This window comes from Rhinopithecus roxellana, chromosome 11, assembly GCF_007565055.1.
Source record: "Rhinopithecus roxellana isolate Shanxi Qingling chromosome 11, ASM756505v1, whole genome shotgun sequence".
Classification (NCBI taxonomy): Eukaryota; Metazoa; Chordata; class Mammalia; order Primates; family Cercopithecidae; genus Rhinopithecus; species Rhinopithecus roxellana.
In genome coordinates, this window is record NC_044559.1 from 108,447,206 (window position 1) to 108,463,943 (window position 16,738).

Here is a 16,738-nt window from a genome sequence, read left to right on the forward strand (position 1 = left end):
TATCTTTATAATGATTAAATCATCAAGAACTTAACTCCTCAACTACCTACTAGGGAAAAATAGTTCAGTTTCATAAGAACTGTAAAATTGTTCAATGGTAAATGGAGCTTCATGTAAAAATAAGGCAATATTCCACAGCATCAGAGATAGATAATTGTTTTCTATCAGTTCATTCATCTTCATTTGTTCCCTTTCCCCACTCCTCACACCCAGCTGTACCCCCCTTCCCTTTTTCTGTTCTTCCAGGTACACACACACAAGTGCGCTCACTGCAAGCTCCGCCTCCCAGGTTCATGCCATTCTCCTGCCTCAGCCTGTACCTGGGACTACAGGCGCCCGCCACTACTCCTGGCTAATTTTTTGTATTTTTAGTAGAGATTGGGTTTCACCGTGTTAGCGAGGATGGTCTCGATTTCCTGACCTCATGATCCGCCCACCTCGGCCTCCCAAAGTGCTGGGATTACAGGCGTGAGCCACCACGCCCGGCCAAGTGCTTTCCTTTCAAAATTCATCTTTTATGGGAAACCTTAAATATTAAACATTTAACCATATAGGTAGTAAAACCACGCTTAGCAACAGATTCTACAAATTTAGTCAGATGTTCTTTTTGAGCCCTGATGACATACAAAGGTAAATGAATTCATATTTCATGGATCTATCAAAATGTTTCAGTTCTCACTTGTGTCAGGTTCTATATATACAATGATCTTATATTTTAAAGAAATAAATAGATATGTAATCTGACAAATGCATATGAGCATATATATATGCACACGCACAGATATATGTATACACGTATGTGTACACATACATACAGGACCCTTGAAATAGGGATAGTCCCAGAGCAGCATTTTATAAGTTATGTATCATATGTACTCCTCTACACCAGTGGCTTTCAACCAGAGGCAGTTTTGCCCCACAGGGGATATTTGCTATTTTTGGCAGACACATTTGGTTTTCACACTGGCAAGGTGTGTTGCCACTGGCATCTAATGGATAGAAGCCAGCGGTGCTGCTCAACATCTTACAATTAACAAGACAGCCCCCACAGAAAAGGCCTGTGTGGTCCCAAATATCTGTAGTTCCAAGGTTGAGAAACCTTGATCAGCATAGTGGTCTGAGGCATCAAATACGAGGAAAATCAAACTCTTCATTTTATTCCAAGCAATTGATGAGATAAAAAGAAAAAAATATGCTTATCTTCACAATTTCATTTAAATCTCATCGGTCAAATCTGGTTACATTGCTACATAAGAAGTAACTTCCCTTGTGAAACCTTTACACACTTTAGAAAGGAGATACCATATCTATTCCCTCCTATTCTTAGTCTGTCAGTGGTCTTTCATTTTCACAATCCTAGGGATTTTCCCACAGTGTAAGGGAAAAACTGCCAGATGATGTGAGAAAAATTATGATAATTCTGATTTTACCTATTCGGAAAATAAAAGTTGCTGTAGTTTCTAGCACAATATAAAAAGAAAATGTGGCTACATGTTTTAGTATAGCTTGTCTATTTTAAATAAAACTATTATGAAGACAAATAGCAATCTAATTTATATACAGCAGGAGCTGAGTATGCTGGCTCAGGTCTGTAATCCCAGCACTTTGGGAAGCCAAGGCAAGACCTTGTCTCTACAAAAATTAAAATTAAAAAAATTAGCCAGGCATGGTGGCATGTTCCTGTTCTCCCAGCTACTTAGGAGGCTAAGGCAGGAGGATCACCTGAGCCTAGGAATGCAGTGAGCTATAATCTCAACACTACATTCCTGCCTGAGAAACAGAGTGGGACCCTGTCTCTTTTTTAAAAAAAATTAAATTAAATTAAAAATTTACATACAGCAGTAAGGTCTACATTTTGCTTCCATATATGAATATTTTACTATAAGTTGATAACTTATAGATGATAATAGAACTTTGTAGTTGAAGAGACCCTGGAGTTTGTTTTCCTATTTCCTGATATCACATTTCATCAACTATAAGATGGCATTAATTGTAAGATGCCTTGTTATATTGTGTACCACAGGAAGAAACGAAGTGCCAACTTCATTTGGAATATGACATGCCCTCAATTGTAAGACACATCTCAATTTGAAAGACATCAAAATGTGAAAATGGTGCATGTTAGAATCGATAGAATATTATTCTTTACTATATCATACCATTCCTTCTTTCTCAGATAAAAGCCATGTGTCAAGTTCTTCTATAATAATGTAACAAGGCATATACATTGGACAAAACACATAAATGGTGAGAAAGCTAAACAAATAAACCAAAATCTTACATAACTGTAAGATTCCTTTTAAGCTGTAGGTGCAGTGGGTACTTTGCCAATTGGACAGGTTTTTAAAAATCCTACATTGTTTTGTTTTAGTCATATTTATTAAATGGGGAAGATTATAACAGGTATTAAAATGAATAAAAATTAATTGGATCTCAATTAAACAGAAGTATTAGCAACTTTGTATGAGGGAAGAGAAAAGAGACAGAAACTGCCCCCATGTACAACGAGATAGGTAATAGGATTTTTGTTTGGAAAAATAAACTTTACTACCTTGGGATCAGATTATATTTAAGCTAATTTGTGTGTCCTATGAGCTCTACCTATAATGAAAGTAATAAAACTAGATGTATCCTATAATTGTTTTGAGGCACTCTATAATATCCTTGAGTATAAAAAAGAAATTCACTCATGGTTTCTATACTAGATTTGGCACTGCAGGAAAGAGGAGGGTGTGGAGGGGGCAAGCTGTGAAAGACTTACCCAAGAGGATTAATCCTCTCCTAAACTGAAGAAGTATTTCATGGAACAGTCATCTACCCAAATATTTGTGTAGGTCAAGTTTTTCTTCCTGTAGGAAGAAAGACTTGGGAGAGTAATTGGCCAGCCAAAGTGGAAATTATGCTATGTGTAATTTTAGTTTGTTACTAAACAAATTTCAGTTTATTACTAAAAGCTGAAAGGCAGATAAGGCAAGCAAAACAAGCCCCACTGATGCACATGACATTGCTGTGCTGGGAAAAGCTTCACAATGCTGCTGGCTGCAGACTCTCCCAAGCATAGCCCCAGTACTAGTGAACTGCCTATTTGCACATAACAGCCATCAAGCTGCCAAAGTTATCAAAATCCCAATGTGCTATCTTAGTAATTCTGCATAAATAACTCTTTGAACACCAAATCAGAACTGAACAGAGAAAACAGCCAGGGCCTAATGCTTCTGTACCAACCAAGTGCAAAATAGCATCAACAACATACGCCTTGGCATCACAGTATATTACAATATAATCATAAAATGCAGTGTATGTTGAATTCAACAGCACTCTTAAGACTGAAAAAGGGTAGCCTTAAAGTCTGAACCATGTGCAACAAACTGCTGCTTTTCTGAAGTTGAAAGCAACATTTGGCTTATCCAGAAGTTGAGGCTGGAAAAACAGTCTAGTGAGAGCCTCGGTTATCTCTCCAGACAGTAAGCATAACTCTTGTAATTTATTTTGCAGTTCTGGAAATCCCATTTCTACTTCCAAATGCATATTCTAGAAAATGGGAAGATAATCCTGTGCCATTGCTACACCACAACATATAGCTCCTCTTTGAAATTTTAAAGCCAACTACAGAGGCAAATTGAAAACAGATTGTTTTTAAAAAGTAAGTAGGGAGCTTCCAAATGTCTAAACATTTATTCTCTTGAGAGAAATTATAGAGGTATTCTGAGACCCTTGGTCTAGAAATCTATGAAGCAACTTCATGTTGACTCCAAGTAAATCAGGAAGTCTTAAGTCCTGTAAATCAGATCATGCTTATTCTTATTTTGAAATGGAGTTCTCATTTCCATTATTAGTTTATGTACTTAACTCATTGTACATTGATAGGACTTTCTGTAAATATTCTGTGAGTAAATGATCATTATAAAGTCAAACATGGAACACACGAACATGTTCTACATTTATATAGCATTCATTAACTGATTTCAGCAGCAAATCAAATAAAACTTTCCAAGTTAAAGCAACACATCAGGCTAGGTGTGGCTCATACCTGTAATCCCAATGCTTTGGGAAGCTGAGGCAGGTGGATCGCCTGAGCCCAGGAGTTCAAGACTAGCCTGGGCAATGTAGCAAAACCCTATCTCTACAAAAACTGAAAAAAAAAAAATAGCCAGGCATGGTGGCTCGGGCCTGTAGTCTTAGCTGCACAGGAAGCTGACATGGGAGAATCACTTGAGCCTGGGAGGTTGAGGATGCAGTGAGCCAAGATCACGCCACTGCACTCCAGCCTGGGCAGCAGAGTGAGATCCTGTTCCAAAAAAAGAAATAAATAAAATAATGTGACATATTGAATGATGTGCATAATCATTGACTTTTAGGGTTATAAGGAGTTATCTCATCCAACGTCCTCAATTTACAGTTGAAGAAACTGAAAATTAAAGAGGCAACTCCTGCCTCTAGTAACACCCTAAGTCAACGATATGGTCTAGGCTGGTACCAACATCTTCTGTCTCTAAGGCCAGTATTTCTACCATGACCCATTGCCATTACAAGCCTTCATAATGATTAGAAACAAAACTAAACTGCTATATAAGTTACAAATTACTCTAAGTCAAATGACTCTAATACAAGTAAATGAAGACAGTTATGGCCAGCTGAGGATAGTATTCGGGAAGACAGAAGCTACAATACAAAAATATTTACTAAACTTCCTATGTGATGACAGTTCTTCATTTAGTCTTTACAGAATTTCAAAGGAGATACACATTACTCTTCATAGCTTAAAGATGATGTAACTGAGGTTTAAAAGCCTCCACAGCAGAAGTTCATCTGAAAACCTTTTAATCTATAACCCAGGCAAACACCTCTGGGCTATTTCTGTAGGTAAGCCTACTCATCATTTTCAGCTCCTATAAGAAAGACATAGGATACGTTTGGCCTATCCTATGTGGTCATTTCTCTTACACTATGTGAATTGCCCTCTTTTGTTGAAAGCAGAAATCTGTAATAGAATCACTGAAGGAGGTGTGTGGGTGTCTTGTATGAAGGAGAGAAAGTGGAGTGAGCACTCAGGCAGTCAGTGAATCAGTGACACTAATGTTCATTAGTTTCTAAAAAGAGATTTCCACACTATTGTGATCTTTCCTTTATCTCCCTATTGACTTTTCTTTCTTTTTTTTTTTTAACCAAATACCAGGTCTAATATTCACTTGGTTTCCTCTTCCTCTGCATGTGACTCTCCCATATCATTTCCACAAGGTAGTAGATTTATTTGTATCAGCCCTGTTTCCAAAAAGTATTTGTTGACCATGTGGATAGGCCAATTAAGAGGTATATGGAAATCATCAAGTCTATTTCCACATTTTTATTGTGCAGAAACTGATTTCCAGACAGGTAATACAGTCAGTCAGAGACAAAACTGGGATTTGAGGCAAAGTTATGCCTCAAATTGAATACTCTTCTCACTGTACAACATACTTGGTTGTATCGTTGGCCCAAAAAGAATAAGTGTATATCACTGGTTTGGGCCAAGTATATTACTTAATTCAAGCCAATATCATCTTATACACTTTTAATGACAAAATTGGGGAATCAAGAGATAGAAATCAGCACAGGATGGTGGAAAGACTATGCAGGCTTCATAGCTAGACAGATCTAAATTTGATTTTAGCTCCTTCATTTACTAGCTACATTAGCTTGGGCAGGTTGCTCAACTTTTCTGAACTGGTTGCAACCTGAGAGTTCTAAGAATTAAATGCACTGAAATATATAAAATATCTAATGTATAGTAGATACTCGGTAAGTATTGGTTTCCCTTAATTCCCACCTGCCCCAAAAGAGCTATTCCACTTCTAGCAAATTCCTTTAGCTATTTGGGTCTCAGCTTCCTCAACTATAAAATGAGAAGAAACCCAAGACATTCCAAATTCCCTCTCAAGTTCATCAAGAATTAATTCTTTAAAGGAATTTTAAAGAAATTCACCTTCTTTTAAATTCAACTAACACTTAAGTACCTGCTAACCATCCTAGGCACTGAAAGATTCCAACCACTGCCAGAGACGTATCTATGCATTCAACAGAATGGGATCCAACTCCATAGTACTTTAAGTTCCACGAAGAAAAATCATTATGCAAACAAAAGAACCCTAGCTTTAAGGAAAATGCTAGGAGGATATTACAAACCTAATGATAAAACTAAAATATTTTCAGGGTATATCTTAAATTATTACTCTGTTTTTTACTAGGATGAAAAATGAGAACCGAGTGTTCATACACTATAGATATGTAACAAAAGACTCAAGAAATACTTAAAAGAAATGAGTGCCATTTTTTCAAAGACAAAAAATGAGCAGCAAACTTCTATTTCCATATGTGCATTATGCTACATCTTAAATTTTAAGATACTTGTGTCATTCTGAAACGCAGGGGAATAGAATTTATTCTGAGAGATTGTTTTACAGTGATAAATGGTAATATGAGAAGATATTTTTATATTGAACTTCTTATAAGAAGTTCTACATATTACTTTAAAAGTTCATGCTTTGGATTTATATTACCTAAAAATAGAATACAATTTAATTTACACTAATTTAAATGTCTGAATCTTGTAAGTAAGACCTGGGAAAATAGTAACTAACCTTAACTAAAAGTTATTTCTCCTTTTCTCTTTCATAAGTAAACCATTATCAGTGGATTTTCTGTTATACATAAAGCTTTTTGCAAATAACACTTCACATGTTTAAAAGACTATTTAAAATCATGATCAGGGCTCCTAATCTGGTTTCCCAAAAATTCATTTGAGGTTTACCTTGTTACCATACTTGTCAAATACTATCCACCTATACTGTAGAATTTTAGAATGCGTATCTTATATGATAAAATATCATCAACAAAAAACCTTTTCCTTTTATGAGTATGAAGATATACAGAAATGACCCATTTAAATATTATCTCAATATGTGAAATTAACAATATAATCTCTTTTTTAAGTGACAGCTGTTTTCTATGGGTTAATTTTTTTGGTTGTGATAAATGATGATAGAGAATAAAGTATATCCCCAACACAGGTTGTGTACAGAGGTCCAGAGAGCCACAGATACCTGCTTTAGGTATATATTTATCAAGTATAGGATAAACTAGAGGCAGAAGGCCTGGATCCCATTTCTGTTGTTGCTACAAACTTGATATGTGATTTTTGGACAAGTCACTTTATAGTTCTGTTTCTTCATCTATGAGACAACAGGTGGAACTATCTGATGCCTGTAAGATTTTCTTCTGGTTTCTACTGTGTGGACCCTCAATACAGCATTTGAAGGGCACAGGATATGGAGCCAAATCACTCACAGGAGAGCATTTACCTTGTGATTCTACTGAGACCAGCCAGCTGCAGTAGAGGGCCAGACACTAAATGGCTGGCTTTGTGCCTTGGCTGAAGAATACCATCTTGGTATTCTTTGTATAGGAAGGCACTTAAAGAAACAACCTATTTTCTAAACAGAGTGAGAAAACAGGGAATGTCTGAGCCCTGTCAACCTGAGACCCTTTGTGTCCTCAACCTTTCAACTTGGCTGCCAGAAGGCGCTGAGTTCATTTAGGCAACCTATGCTTTCTGATCCATATGATTAAGAGAGATAATTCTGAAAATGAATGGTTTTCATCCTCAGTTCCACAGTGGCCCTCAAAAATACATATATTTTATACAGTAACTACATTGTTTATAGCAACCCCTAGGACACCTTCATAGAACAGAATTTGGAATGGTGGTACATATGATATGAAGTATGAAGTGGGCTTAAATCCTGGATCTGCTATTTTACTGCTGTGCAATCTTAGGCAAGAAGCTTAACCCCTCTGGGCTTCAGATTCCTTTTCTGTAAAATAGAGAAAATAATAAAACTTAACTCATAAGGTTGCTGTAAGGCCTAATCAAGACAGTGCATGCAAAGCAGTTAACACAGAGCCTGACATAAAGTGAATGTTAGATGAAAAAGATAGATAAATCCTGGAACTTCAGGCTCCCTAAAAAGACTCATTTAAAGGCTACAAACAGTTTGCTGGCAGTGAATCGCATCTGCTGGTCTTTTCTCTTCTAAGCAAACAACATGACAAAGATTCAAAGCTGGGCTCAGCTCTTACTAATAGGATCCTGCAAGAATTAGGAGGAAATGAGATTATCTTGAAAGTAGAAAAGAGTTAGTCTGGTTTAAGACAAGACCTTTAAAAGAGATAGAAATACATACAAAGACACACACACATACATTTAATATGGTCATACAGAATCAGACAAAGGGGGTTGTTATCCTTTATGCCTTCACAAGTGTTGCCAACATTAAAAGCTACAGAACTTGATAACTGGATGGCTCACTAGAGACTGTCTAGTTCAACTCCCTCACTGGACAGATAAGTAGCTGAAACCCAGAGAGGTTATGCAACTTGCTTGAGGTCATTCAGCAGTAAATGGCGATACCAAGACAAACAAGCCTTCTGACCTTTCCCACTTGCCCACCCAGTACTTGATCTGGCATCTTTCAGCAGGTCAGCATCCTGTCCTTGCTGTGCCAGGGTATTTAAAAAATAAATAAATAATCCACACACAAAGGTTTCTGACTCCTGCCCAAGTTCCCAAAAAGTACAAAAAGCAATCTCAGCCCCTGAGACCCTCTTTCCAGAGCCTTCCATCATGGGACTAAGGGATGATCTCAGTCCATCTTGGGCCCTCTCCTAAGCCCTCTTTGTTGTATCTACTCTTTCAGTTCCTTCCTCACATCCACTCTTAAAGGTTGCGTCTAGAAATTATCCGCCTCAAAGGTCAGGCACTTCCCCAGGCAGAAGTTAAAACCTGTTAATTTGCAAATTCTCTGCTTCCCTCAAATGCTATAGTTTGAGACAGGAAATACAGACTCCCTTAAGTTTCCTCCAGTCTCCTTGAGTGAATTCAGTCACAACTGATGCCTCCCTCTGGAATATAACTAGGTCCGTTTGTAAATCATGTGAGTATGTGAAGGGCTGGAGAACCCTTAGGTATGCCTTACACTGGGAAGAGGAGGAAAAGGCCATCAAGGAAGGAAAGATCAATTGCGGGGAGCGGGGAGACCAGTAGAAGGAGCACCCTGACCAAATTGCAAACTCTGGATCCCAGAGACAGCTAGCTGCTGGGACTGACTCACTGCTGAGGGGCCGGAACTGCGAGGAGATGGCACAGTTTTAATTATAAGCTCTGACTAACAACAAACCGGTGCCCCCAACTGCACACGTAGGAAGCAGGCAGAGGCTACCCCAAAGTGGCAGAAACAAGGAACTCTCTGTTCCTCCTGCTCCCTTTTCACCTCTCATCTGAGGCTTGCCACTCCGCGGACACACCCGGCGCTCGCCAAGTTGTCGCATCGCCCCCGGTGAGGAACGCCCCTCCCTGCTCTCCCGACAGCTGGAGGGAAGCACAGAGCAGCGGGGGTGTCTCCGTCCTGCCAAGGGCTGCCCGTCCCTCGCCCCGTGCGGGGAAACTGGTCCCAGAGAATGAATGGCTTTTGCCGAGCGCCGGAAGCTGACGGGCGGGGGTCGCTTCTCGCCTCCAATCCCCCGCGCCCGCGTGGGGCGTCCCTCAGCCCGGGTCTCTGCTCTGAGGGTGAGAAGCGTTCGTGTCACAGCCAAGGGTTCCTTCCCCACACGTGCACCCACCCGCAAGACCGGAAGGAAAGCTTTTGCTTTCCCCCGTGCCCCCCGGCCATCCCTACCTGAATTCCGGGACCAGGTTAGGCTGCAACCCGTAGAAGGCAGAGGAAAGAGTAACCAGCCACCCGGGCTTGTAACTCCCGTTCTCGCACTCCAGAAAAGGCGGAGACCACTTGACGTGGCTCTTGTCCCCGCCGAGCCCGTCCTTGCGCCGCCAGCTGTGGCCCAGGCTCCGGGGCCCCTGATTGGGGCCGCGGCGGTGTGAGTGGGGCCTCCACTTGCGCCGGAGGCCGTGAAACCACTCCGTCTCCAGGGTGGCGTTGGCCAGGTGGGGTGCGGAGGAGGACAGGTCTTGGAGCAGGATGCGGCTCTCCTCGCGCGTGGCCTGGAGGAAGACCTGTGGGGCTGGCGCGGACAGCGACTCGGTGCTGAAGGTGATGGCCGCCCGGGAGATGCTGGGCTCGCCCTCCAGAAGGCTCCGCACCAGCGCCTGGTACCACTCCAGGTCGTCCTGCAAGTTCTGCTCCCGCGACTTATTGCTCTGCAGCATCATGTTGAGGAAGTTGGTGGCGTGTGTCAGTGTGTCCAGCGCCCCGTGCAAGGAGGGATGCGCACTGGCCAGGGCTGGCCACTTCCCCGGCAGGCCCGCCAACTCGTAGCGGCCGGAGCAGTTGGCTCGCTTCAGCTGGTGGGAGTCCCCGGTGTAGAGGTAAGAGGCCACGTCCATGGGCACCTCCTCGGCGAGTTTCTGCGCCAAGATGGTGCCATCGGTGGAGCGGCTCCAGGGAGCCGAGGAGTCCGAGGCAGAGGCTCGAGCCGGCTGCTGGGCTTGCGGCTTCCCCCTCGGGGTCCTCTCTCGAGGGGAGTCCGGCCGTCCTTGGGGGTCGCGGCTGGCGCCAACAGCTCCCAATCCCAGCTGAGCGAGCAGGAGGCAGAGGAGTAAGGGGTAAGCCATGGCTCCCATCTCCCTCGCAGAGAGAAGAGGAGGGAACGGGAGGAATCACTTTTTAAATTTGGATCGTCAATTTTCAACAGTGAGACTTTTTCCAGGAGTCTTCCCACCTTCTCCAGATGGCACCCAGTCCAAAGGACTTGAAAATAAGAATGTTTCGAGATTGGTCCCGGGTGGCTAAGCTACCGTCGCAGAAATCAAGTCACCTGTGGCAGCGCTGGCCGTGCCCGCTGCGCGAGGGGCCGGCTGGGGATTACGCACCTCGCAGCCTGGAGCCGAGCGGGTTACATGGCTTCGCGCTCCCAGCGGCTGGAGTCAGTCCGCGTCCGTCTCTCGGCCCGGCTGCCGCCACCGCTGCTCTCATTGAGGCGCGTTCAGAAGCTGCTGTTGCTGCTGCTGCTGCTGCCGCCGCGGCCGCCGAAGACGCTGCTCCATAGTCTCACCCGCCGCAGGTCGTTCCCGCCTCCCAGCTCTGGCTCCTCCTCGACCGCTTCGCCCGGAGGCGCGGGGCGCGCGCCCAGACCCGCACGGCGAGCGCAGCCGCGAGTTCCGAGGAGCGAAGACGTCCTTTAAGACGTTCGTCTCTCCGGAGTCGGGAAGGCCGGGCGGCTGGTTAATTGCAGCCTTTAGGTTTGGCCGCAAACCACACTCCAGCCTCTCTCCTTGCTCCCTGCTCGGGGGAGGAAAGCCAGTTTAAAGAGGCAGCTTGGCCGCAACCAAACCCTTGTAGGGCGGCTGCAAGTCGTCTTGTACCCTGTTTGGTCGGTTCCTCTGTCAATCAGCCGACTGCCATTTGTGGGGCCGGGGCGGGAGCTGTCCAGTGCTGAACCCGAGGCTGCCCGCGGGCGGCGGGGGCGCAGGAGGCAGCCTGCCGAGTCCTCGCACCCACTCGAGTTCCGGATGACTCGGAAACCTGCGGGGGTGGCGTAGGGTGGGAGGGAGAGGGGGAGAAGCAGAGATTCGGTGGCTCAGAGCGAAGGAAACTTGGACGTACTGAGGAGGAGTGTGTTGGCGTCTTGCATGCTTAGTTAAATCAGCCTTTTGCCTGGAAAAGAGGGAGAAGGGAGTAGTTTTCATTTCTAGGTGAAATCGGACAGAAGGGACATAGGATGGTGACTTGTCCTCCTGAGCATCTGCTCATTTTAGGCAAATTATCAAATCCTCTTCCTTATTGTCAGTTGAAGAAATGATTTAAACATACTTGTCTAGGCTCATCTTAGCTGAGGGAGTAATGAAGAAATCTACCAGCTGTGTTTTAAGGAGAGAAAAAAAAAAGTCATATTTAAGGAATCTCTGTTTCGGGGCCAGAATGGAGGGGAACCTGTAAAAATATATGAAAGTAAAGATGTGTAAGGGAGAGAGCAAGGGGCAAGACTCATGAGCTGTGGGAGAATGAGTAGGAGCCTGTGTAGAGTGAGAAGGCAAATCGTCCTGACTGGGAGTTCCTGGAACTGGGAGACAAGAACTAAGACTTCTAGTCAGCTAAAGGTTGGGATATCCTAGCAGAAGAAAGAAGAACTGAGCAAGTATGCCAAGCCTCCCAAATTATTGGTAAATTTCTTACCACAATCTAATTGATGTTTTGATGCTTATTAGAGAATTTAAGTGTCTTCTGACACTCCAAAAGTAGACTGATACCAGATACATAGTGTTTTGCACAGCTAGCTCCACTTTCCATATGCACCTCTATTTTCAAATTACCTGAGAAAGACACAAATAGAAAATCTCCAACTTACTTTAATTCCCAACTAACAAAAATGTCCCTCGTGGCATTCTAAGCAGGCACTGCTTAGATTCACTGTACTGTTTTATGTCATCCTTCCTATTGAGAAAATACTTAGGGACTGGAATGTAAGCTCCAAAAGAGCAAAAATCTTTATCTGCATTGGTCACTGAGGTACCTTGAGCACCCAGAACACTACCTGGCACATAGTTGGCTTTCACTAAATAGTGGCTAAGTTAGTGAATGAACGGGAAGATCATGATGATGAAGCTTACTTAAAAATCAGTCTCCTCACCCAAGAAGAAAAGTCTGCCTGACAGCCAGTGATGAGGACTTTTGGAAGAAGACACAGCAACCAGTTTTTCAGACTGCAGTGGTTGGTATCCAAATGAGTTTTTATAGTTATGCAAAGAGTGGTTATTAGATTTGTATTTACTTATAAGTAGATCTCATGTTCATATCCGACTTTTTGTTTAAATTTTGCTTTGCAATGTATGCTCCTATGCTAAGTAAAGGTCATCCCATTTTAGTGCTCTGCCACAGTATGGGTAGCAATAATAACAGAAAGAGTTTCTGCTTGTCTAATGTATCAAAGTATACACTATGGTTTTCCATTTACTTAACCATCTAAGGGCCGAAGTATAACTTCCTCATTCATTGATCTTTTTAGAAAACCTACATAACTTATTAACAATTCTTTAAAATCCTCTAGTATCTAACTTAAAAAAGAAGACATACTTGTATTAGTAGATCCTTCTATAAGTAATCCAATGAACTAAGCACAATCAAAAGACCTGGATTCTGGTTCTAGCTTTGTTTTAAAGGAAGATATGTGACCACTTGCAAGACATTTAACATTTCTGTGTCTTGGGACACAAACTGTGTGTGGGCCTCGGGATTTTGCATTGAGTTTGTACTGGAGAGGCACCTGAGCTACTCTCCCAGGGTATCAATCTTTTCCCAAGTGCACATCTAATAAGAAAGATGCAGACTATGGAGACTTTTGCAATTCTAGTATTCCCTTCAATGGATCCCCTTCAACCTACATTGCCAAACAGCTGGGATGAGCTAGTTGTATCTAGAACAGCACTGCACAATAGAAATACAATGTGAACCAGAAGTAGGAGCCTTATAAATAATTTTAAATGTTCAAATAGCACATTAAGATAGTAAAAATGAGAAGAGGGAAATTAATTTTAATAACATATTTTATGTAACCCAATATATCCAAATTGTTATCATTTCAATAAGTAAACAATATAAAAGTATTAATGATATATTTTACACTTTTTACACTAAGTCTTAAAAATCTGATGTTTATTTTACACTCACAGCACAAGGCACTTCACGCTAGCCACATTTCAAGTGCTCACTAGCCACACGTGGCCAGAGGCTACCCTGGAGTGCAAGCTCTAGAAGACTGTCCACCACAGTCCAGAGTGCTAAGAAACGTAGGTCCATGCAAGGTAAGGCACAAAGTTCCGAATGCTCTAAGGGTTCTGGTCCATTTAATAGGTCTGGAATCAAGGTGACTGAGTATGTAGACAATCCTATGTCTATGTTAGTGTCTATCAATAAATAAAATAATCCAAAAGAGGTTCTTTCAAGGGATCAAGGTTTAGCGCGCACACACACACACACACACCTCAAAGCAGACTACAAAATTCTACACCATCTTGCATAAGACATATTCATTCATTCAACAAATGTTCATTGAGCCTCTACTATGTATCAGGCATTGTGCTTGGTACTGGGACAAAATAGGCACATCTTCTGGCTATGTGGCTCTTACAGCCAGGTGGGTAGAGAGACAGAGCTAGAGATAAAAAGGCAGACAAATAAATAAGACAATAGCATGTTGTGATAAGTACCATGAAGAAATAAACACTGCAAAGTAATAAAGCGTGCATGGTATGGGAGCAGAGAACATATATAAAGAGATAAAGGAAAGAAAGACTATGAGGAGGTAACAATTGAGCTGAAACCCTGAGAATGAGGAGTAACTGCCTAGGTAGTATGTAATAGTGAACCAGATAACTGTAAGATGGGAAGAAACTTACCTTGAGTTGAGGGAGTAATGAATGGATGCACTAAGAATACAAATACTCTATCCTTGGCAGGAAAGACAAGTGGAAAAAAATAAATGCAATATGCTAAAGGTCATATGTAATAAGAACAGAACAAACAATTGACAAAAAGGAAAATCATTTCATAAGATGAAACAGGAAGTGGGGTGGAGATGATTATCTCCCTCCCCCAATTATAGAAGCATACTTTGTAGATAGAGATAAATATCCCTATGCATGCTGCTTCAAAATTAAGAGCTAAGTTGTCTAAATGAACATTTATACTGTGTAGGAGCTTTATTGTATTTTGATGGAGCTATTGGTACATGACCTATGACCCCGGGTGGAAAAGCCCAAGGAGTTTTTCAACACAGCCTGAAAAGTCAATCTAATTGCTTTAGAACAACCAAATTTGCACTGATGAAAAAGTAGTATGTAATGGACATATGGGTTATTAGTTGTCTTTATATGATTGATTTATCACTATTATAAAAAGGAAGATGTGACATTAACATATCTTTAAATAAAAGAAAAAGGTCACAAACTACTGAGATCATATTTTATGTGAGCAGTATAGGTTGAGTTTTTAAAAATATTTAAATGCAGCTTTAAATCACTTAAATAAGCAAAGATTAAGACTATAGGACATAGTGAAAGGGCACTGGATTGGCCATTGAGAGACCCAGCTCTAATTGGTTCTACCATTTTCTAATCATGTGACTGTTGACAATTCCTTAAACCTCCCTGAGCCCTTTTTCTGCATCTATAAAATAGGAGTTCTGTTCAGATACACAATCCACAACTGGAATAATTACAACTAAGTGGGACTAAGTGGGAATCATGCTCTATGTATATTTACCAGGAACTCATTGTTCCTGGTCCTCCCAGATTTATAAGGTAAAAGTTATCTTTCTTTTTTTTTTTTTTTTTTTTTTTTTTGAGATGGAGTCTCACTCTATCACCCAGGCTGGAGTGCAGTGGCATGATCTCGGCTCACTGCAAGCTCCACCTCCCAGGTTCATGCCATTCTCCTGCCTCAGCCTCCCAAGTAGCTGGGACTACAGGTGCCCGCCACCACTCCCGGCTAATTTTTTGTATTTTTAGTAGGGACCGGTTTTCACCGTGTTAGCCAGGATGGTCTTGATCTCCTGACCTTGTGATCTGCCCCTCTCAGCCTTCCAGAGTGCTGGGATTACAGGCGTGAGCCAGCACGCCCGGCCAGTAAAGGTTATTTTTAGATTAAATAATAATGGATCTCAGTAAACAAGGTAGCACAACTCCAGTCAAACTTCTGATAAGGTAAATAAAACTACAGACAATATAGTTTTCTAATATAACACAAAATCAGAAATCCAGTTCTTATTCTTGAGTCGACTGAGGTTGGCTCTCCCCAAGCATATGTTATCCCTGTGTCTCATGTGCTCATTTGCAAAATGAAGATCATCATCTTTGCTATCCAAGAGTAATGGTTGTGAAATTTCAGGATGCAGAAGTATCAACAAAGAATTCAAATTTGTGGTCTAGGTGAGACTTTAGACTCTGCATTCTCAGGTGATTCTGATACAAATGATCCGTGGAACACATGCTGAGAAATACTGCCCTGCCTTGAGCCAAGGAAAATAACACTAAGATATTAGGAGAAAAGTTGTTTCATTGTTTGTTTTTGTTTTTTGTTTTGTTTTGTTTTTTGGGTTTGTTTTTTTTTTTTTTTTTTGTAAACACAAAGTCTTACTCTCAATTGTGAAATGTAGCCTGTGAAAAAATAAAACCAGTAAAAAGTATTACTATTATTATATTTATATAGCACTTACAGTGGCCAGGCATTATGCTAAGGATTTGACATACTTTAGCTCATTTAATCTTTATTATAACACTGTGAGTTTGGTACTGCTTCCATTTTACAGATGGGAATCAAACAGCCAAAAAAATAAATTGCCCTAAGTCACCCATCTGGCTCCAGATGTCATGCTCACAATAATTAGACCAGTGACTCTCAAATGTTTATATATTGAATTCATTGGGAGAGGTTTAGTCAATGCACAGATTAGTGCCCCTACTCCCCAAATTGCTGATGCAGTAGTCTGAAATAGCGCCTAAGAATCCACATTCTTAACACGTTTCCAGTGATGCTAATACTGCTGGCCCAGGGATCACACTTTGAGAACCACTGCCCTGTACCATGCTTTTTTACCATTATAATCTGTTGCCTATATATGCTTACACGTTTCCATGTATTTTACATGGAAAAAAGGAGTAAGTCAACATGAATGTGTGCAAAGATGCCTAAAATCTGCTAAGAAAAAAAAATCTCTCAGTTTATTTCCAACTTGAAGGCTTACCCAAGATATT

General features: G+C 41.5%; 1 protein-coding gene across 1 annotated transcript in view; it reads right to left on the minus strand.

Moving 5' to 3' along the window:
* GPR158 (G protein-coupled receptor 158) overlaps positions 1 to 11,035 on the minus strand; it is a 451,105-nt gene extending 440,070 nt beyond the window's left edge. Inside the window, exon 1 of the mRNA XM_030941019.1 lies at positions 9,711 to 11,035. Within this exon, the coding sequence (XP_030796879.1) occupies positions 9,711 to 10,612 (902 nt within the window). The 5' untranslated portion in view covers positions 10,613 to 11,035. The remainder of the gene's footprint in view (positions 1 to 9,710) is intronic.
* Between the last annotated feature and the right edge of the window lie 5,703 nt (positions 11,036 to 16,738).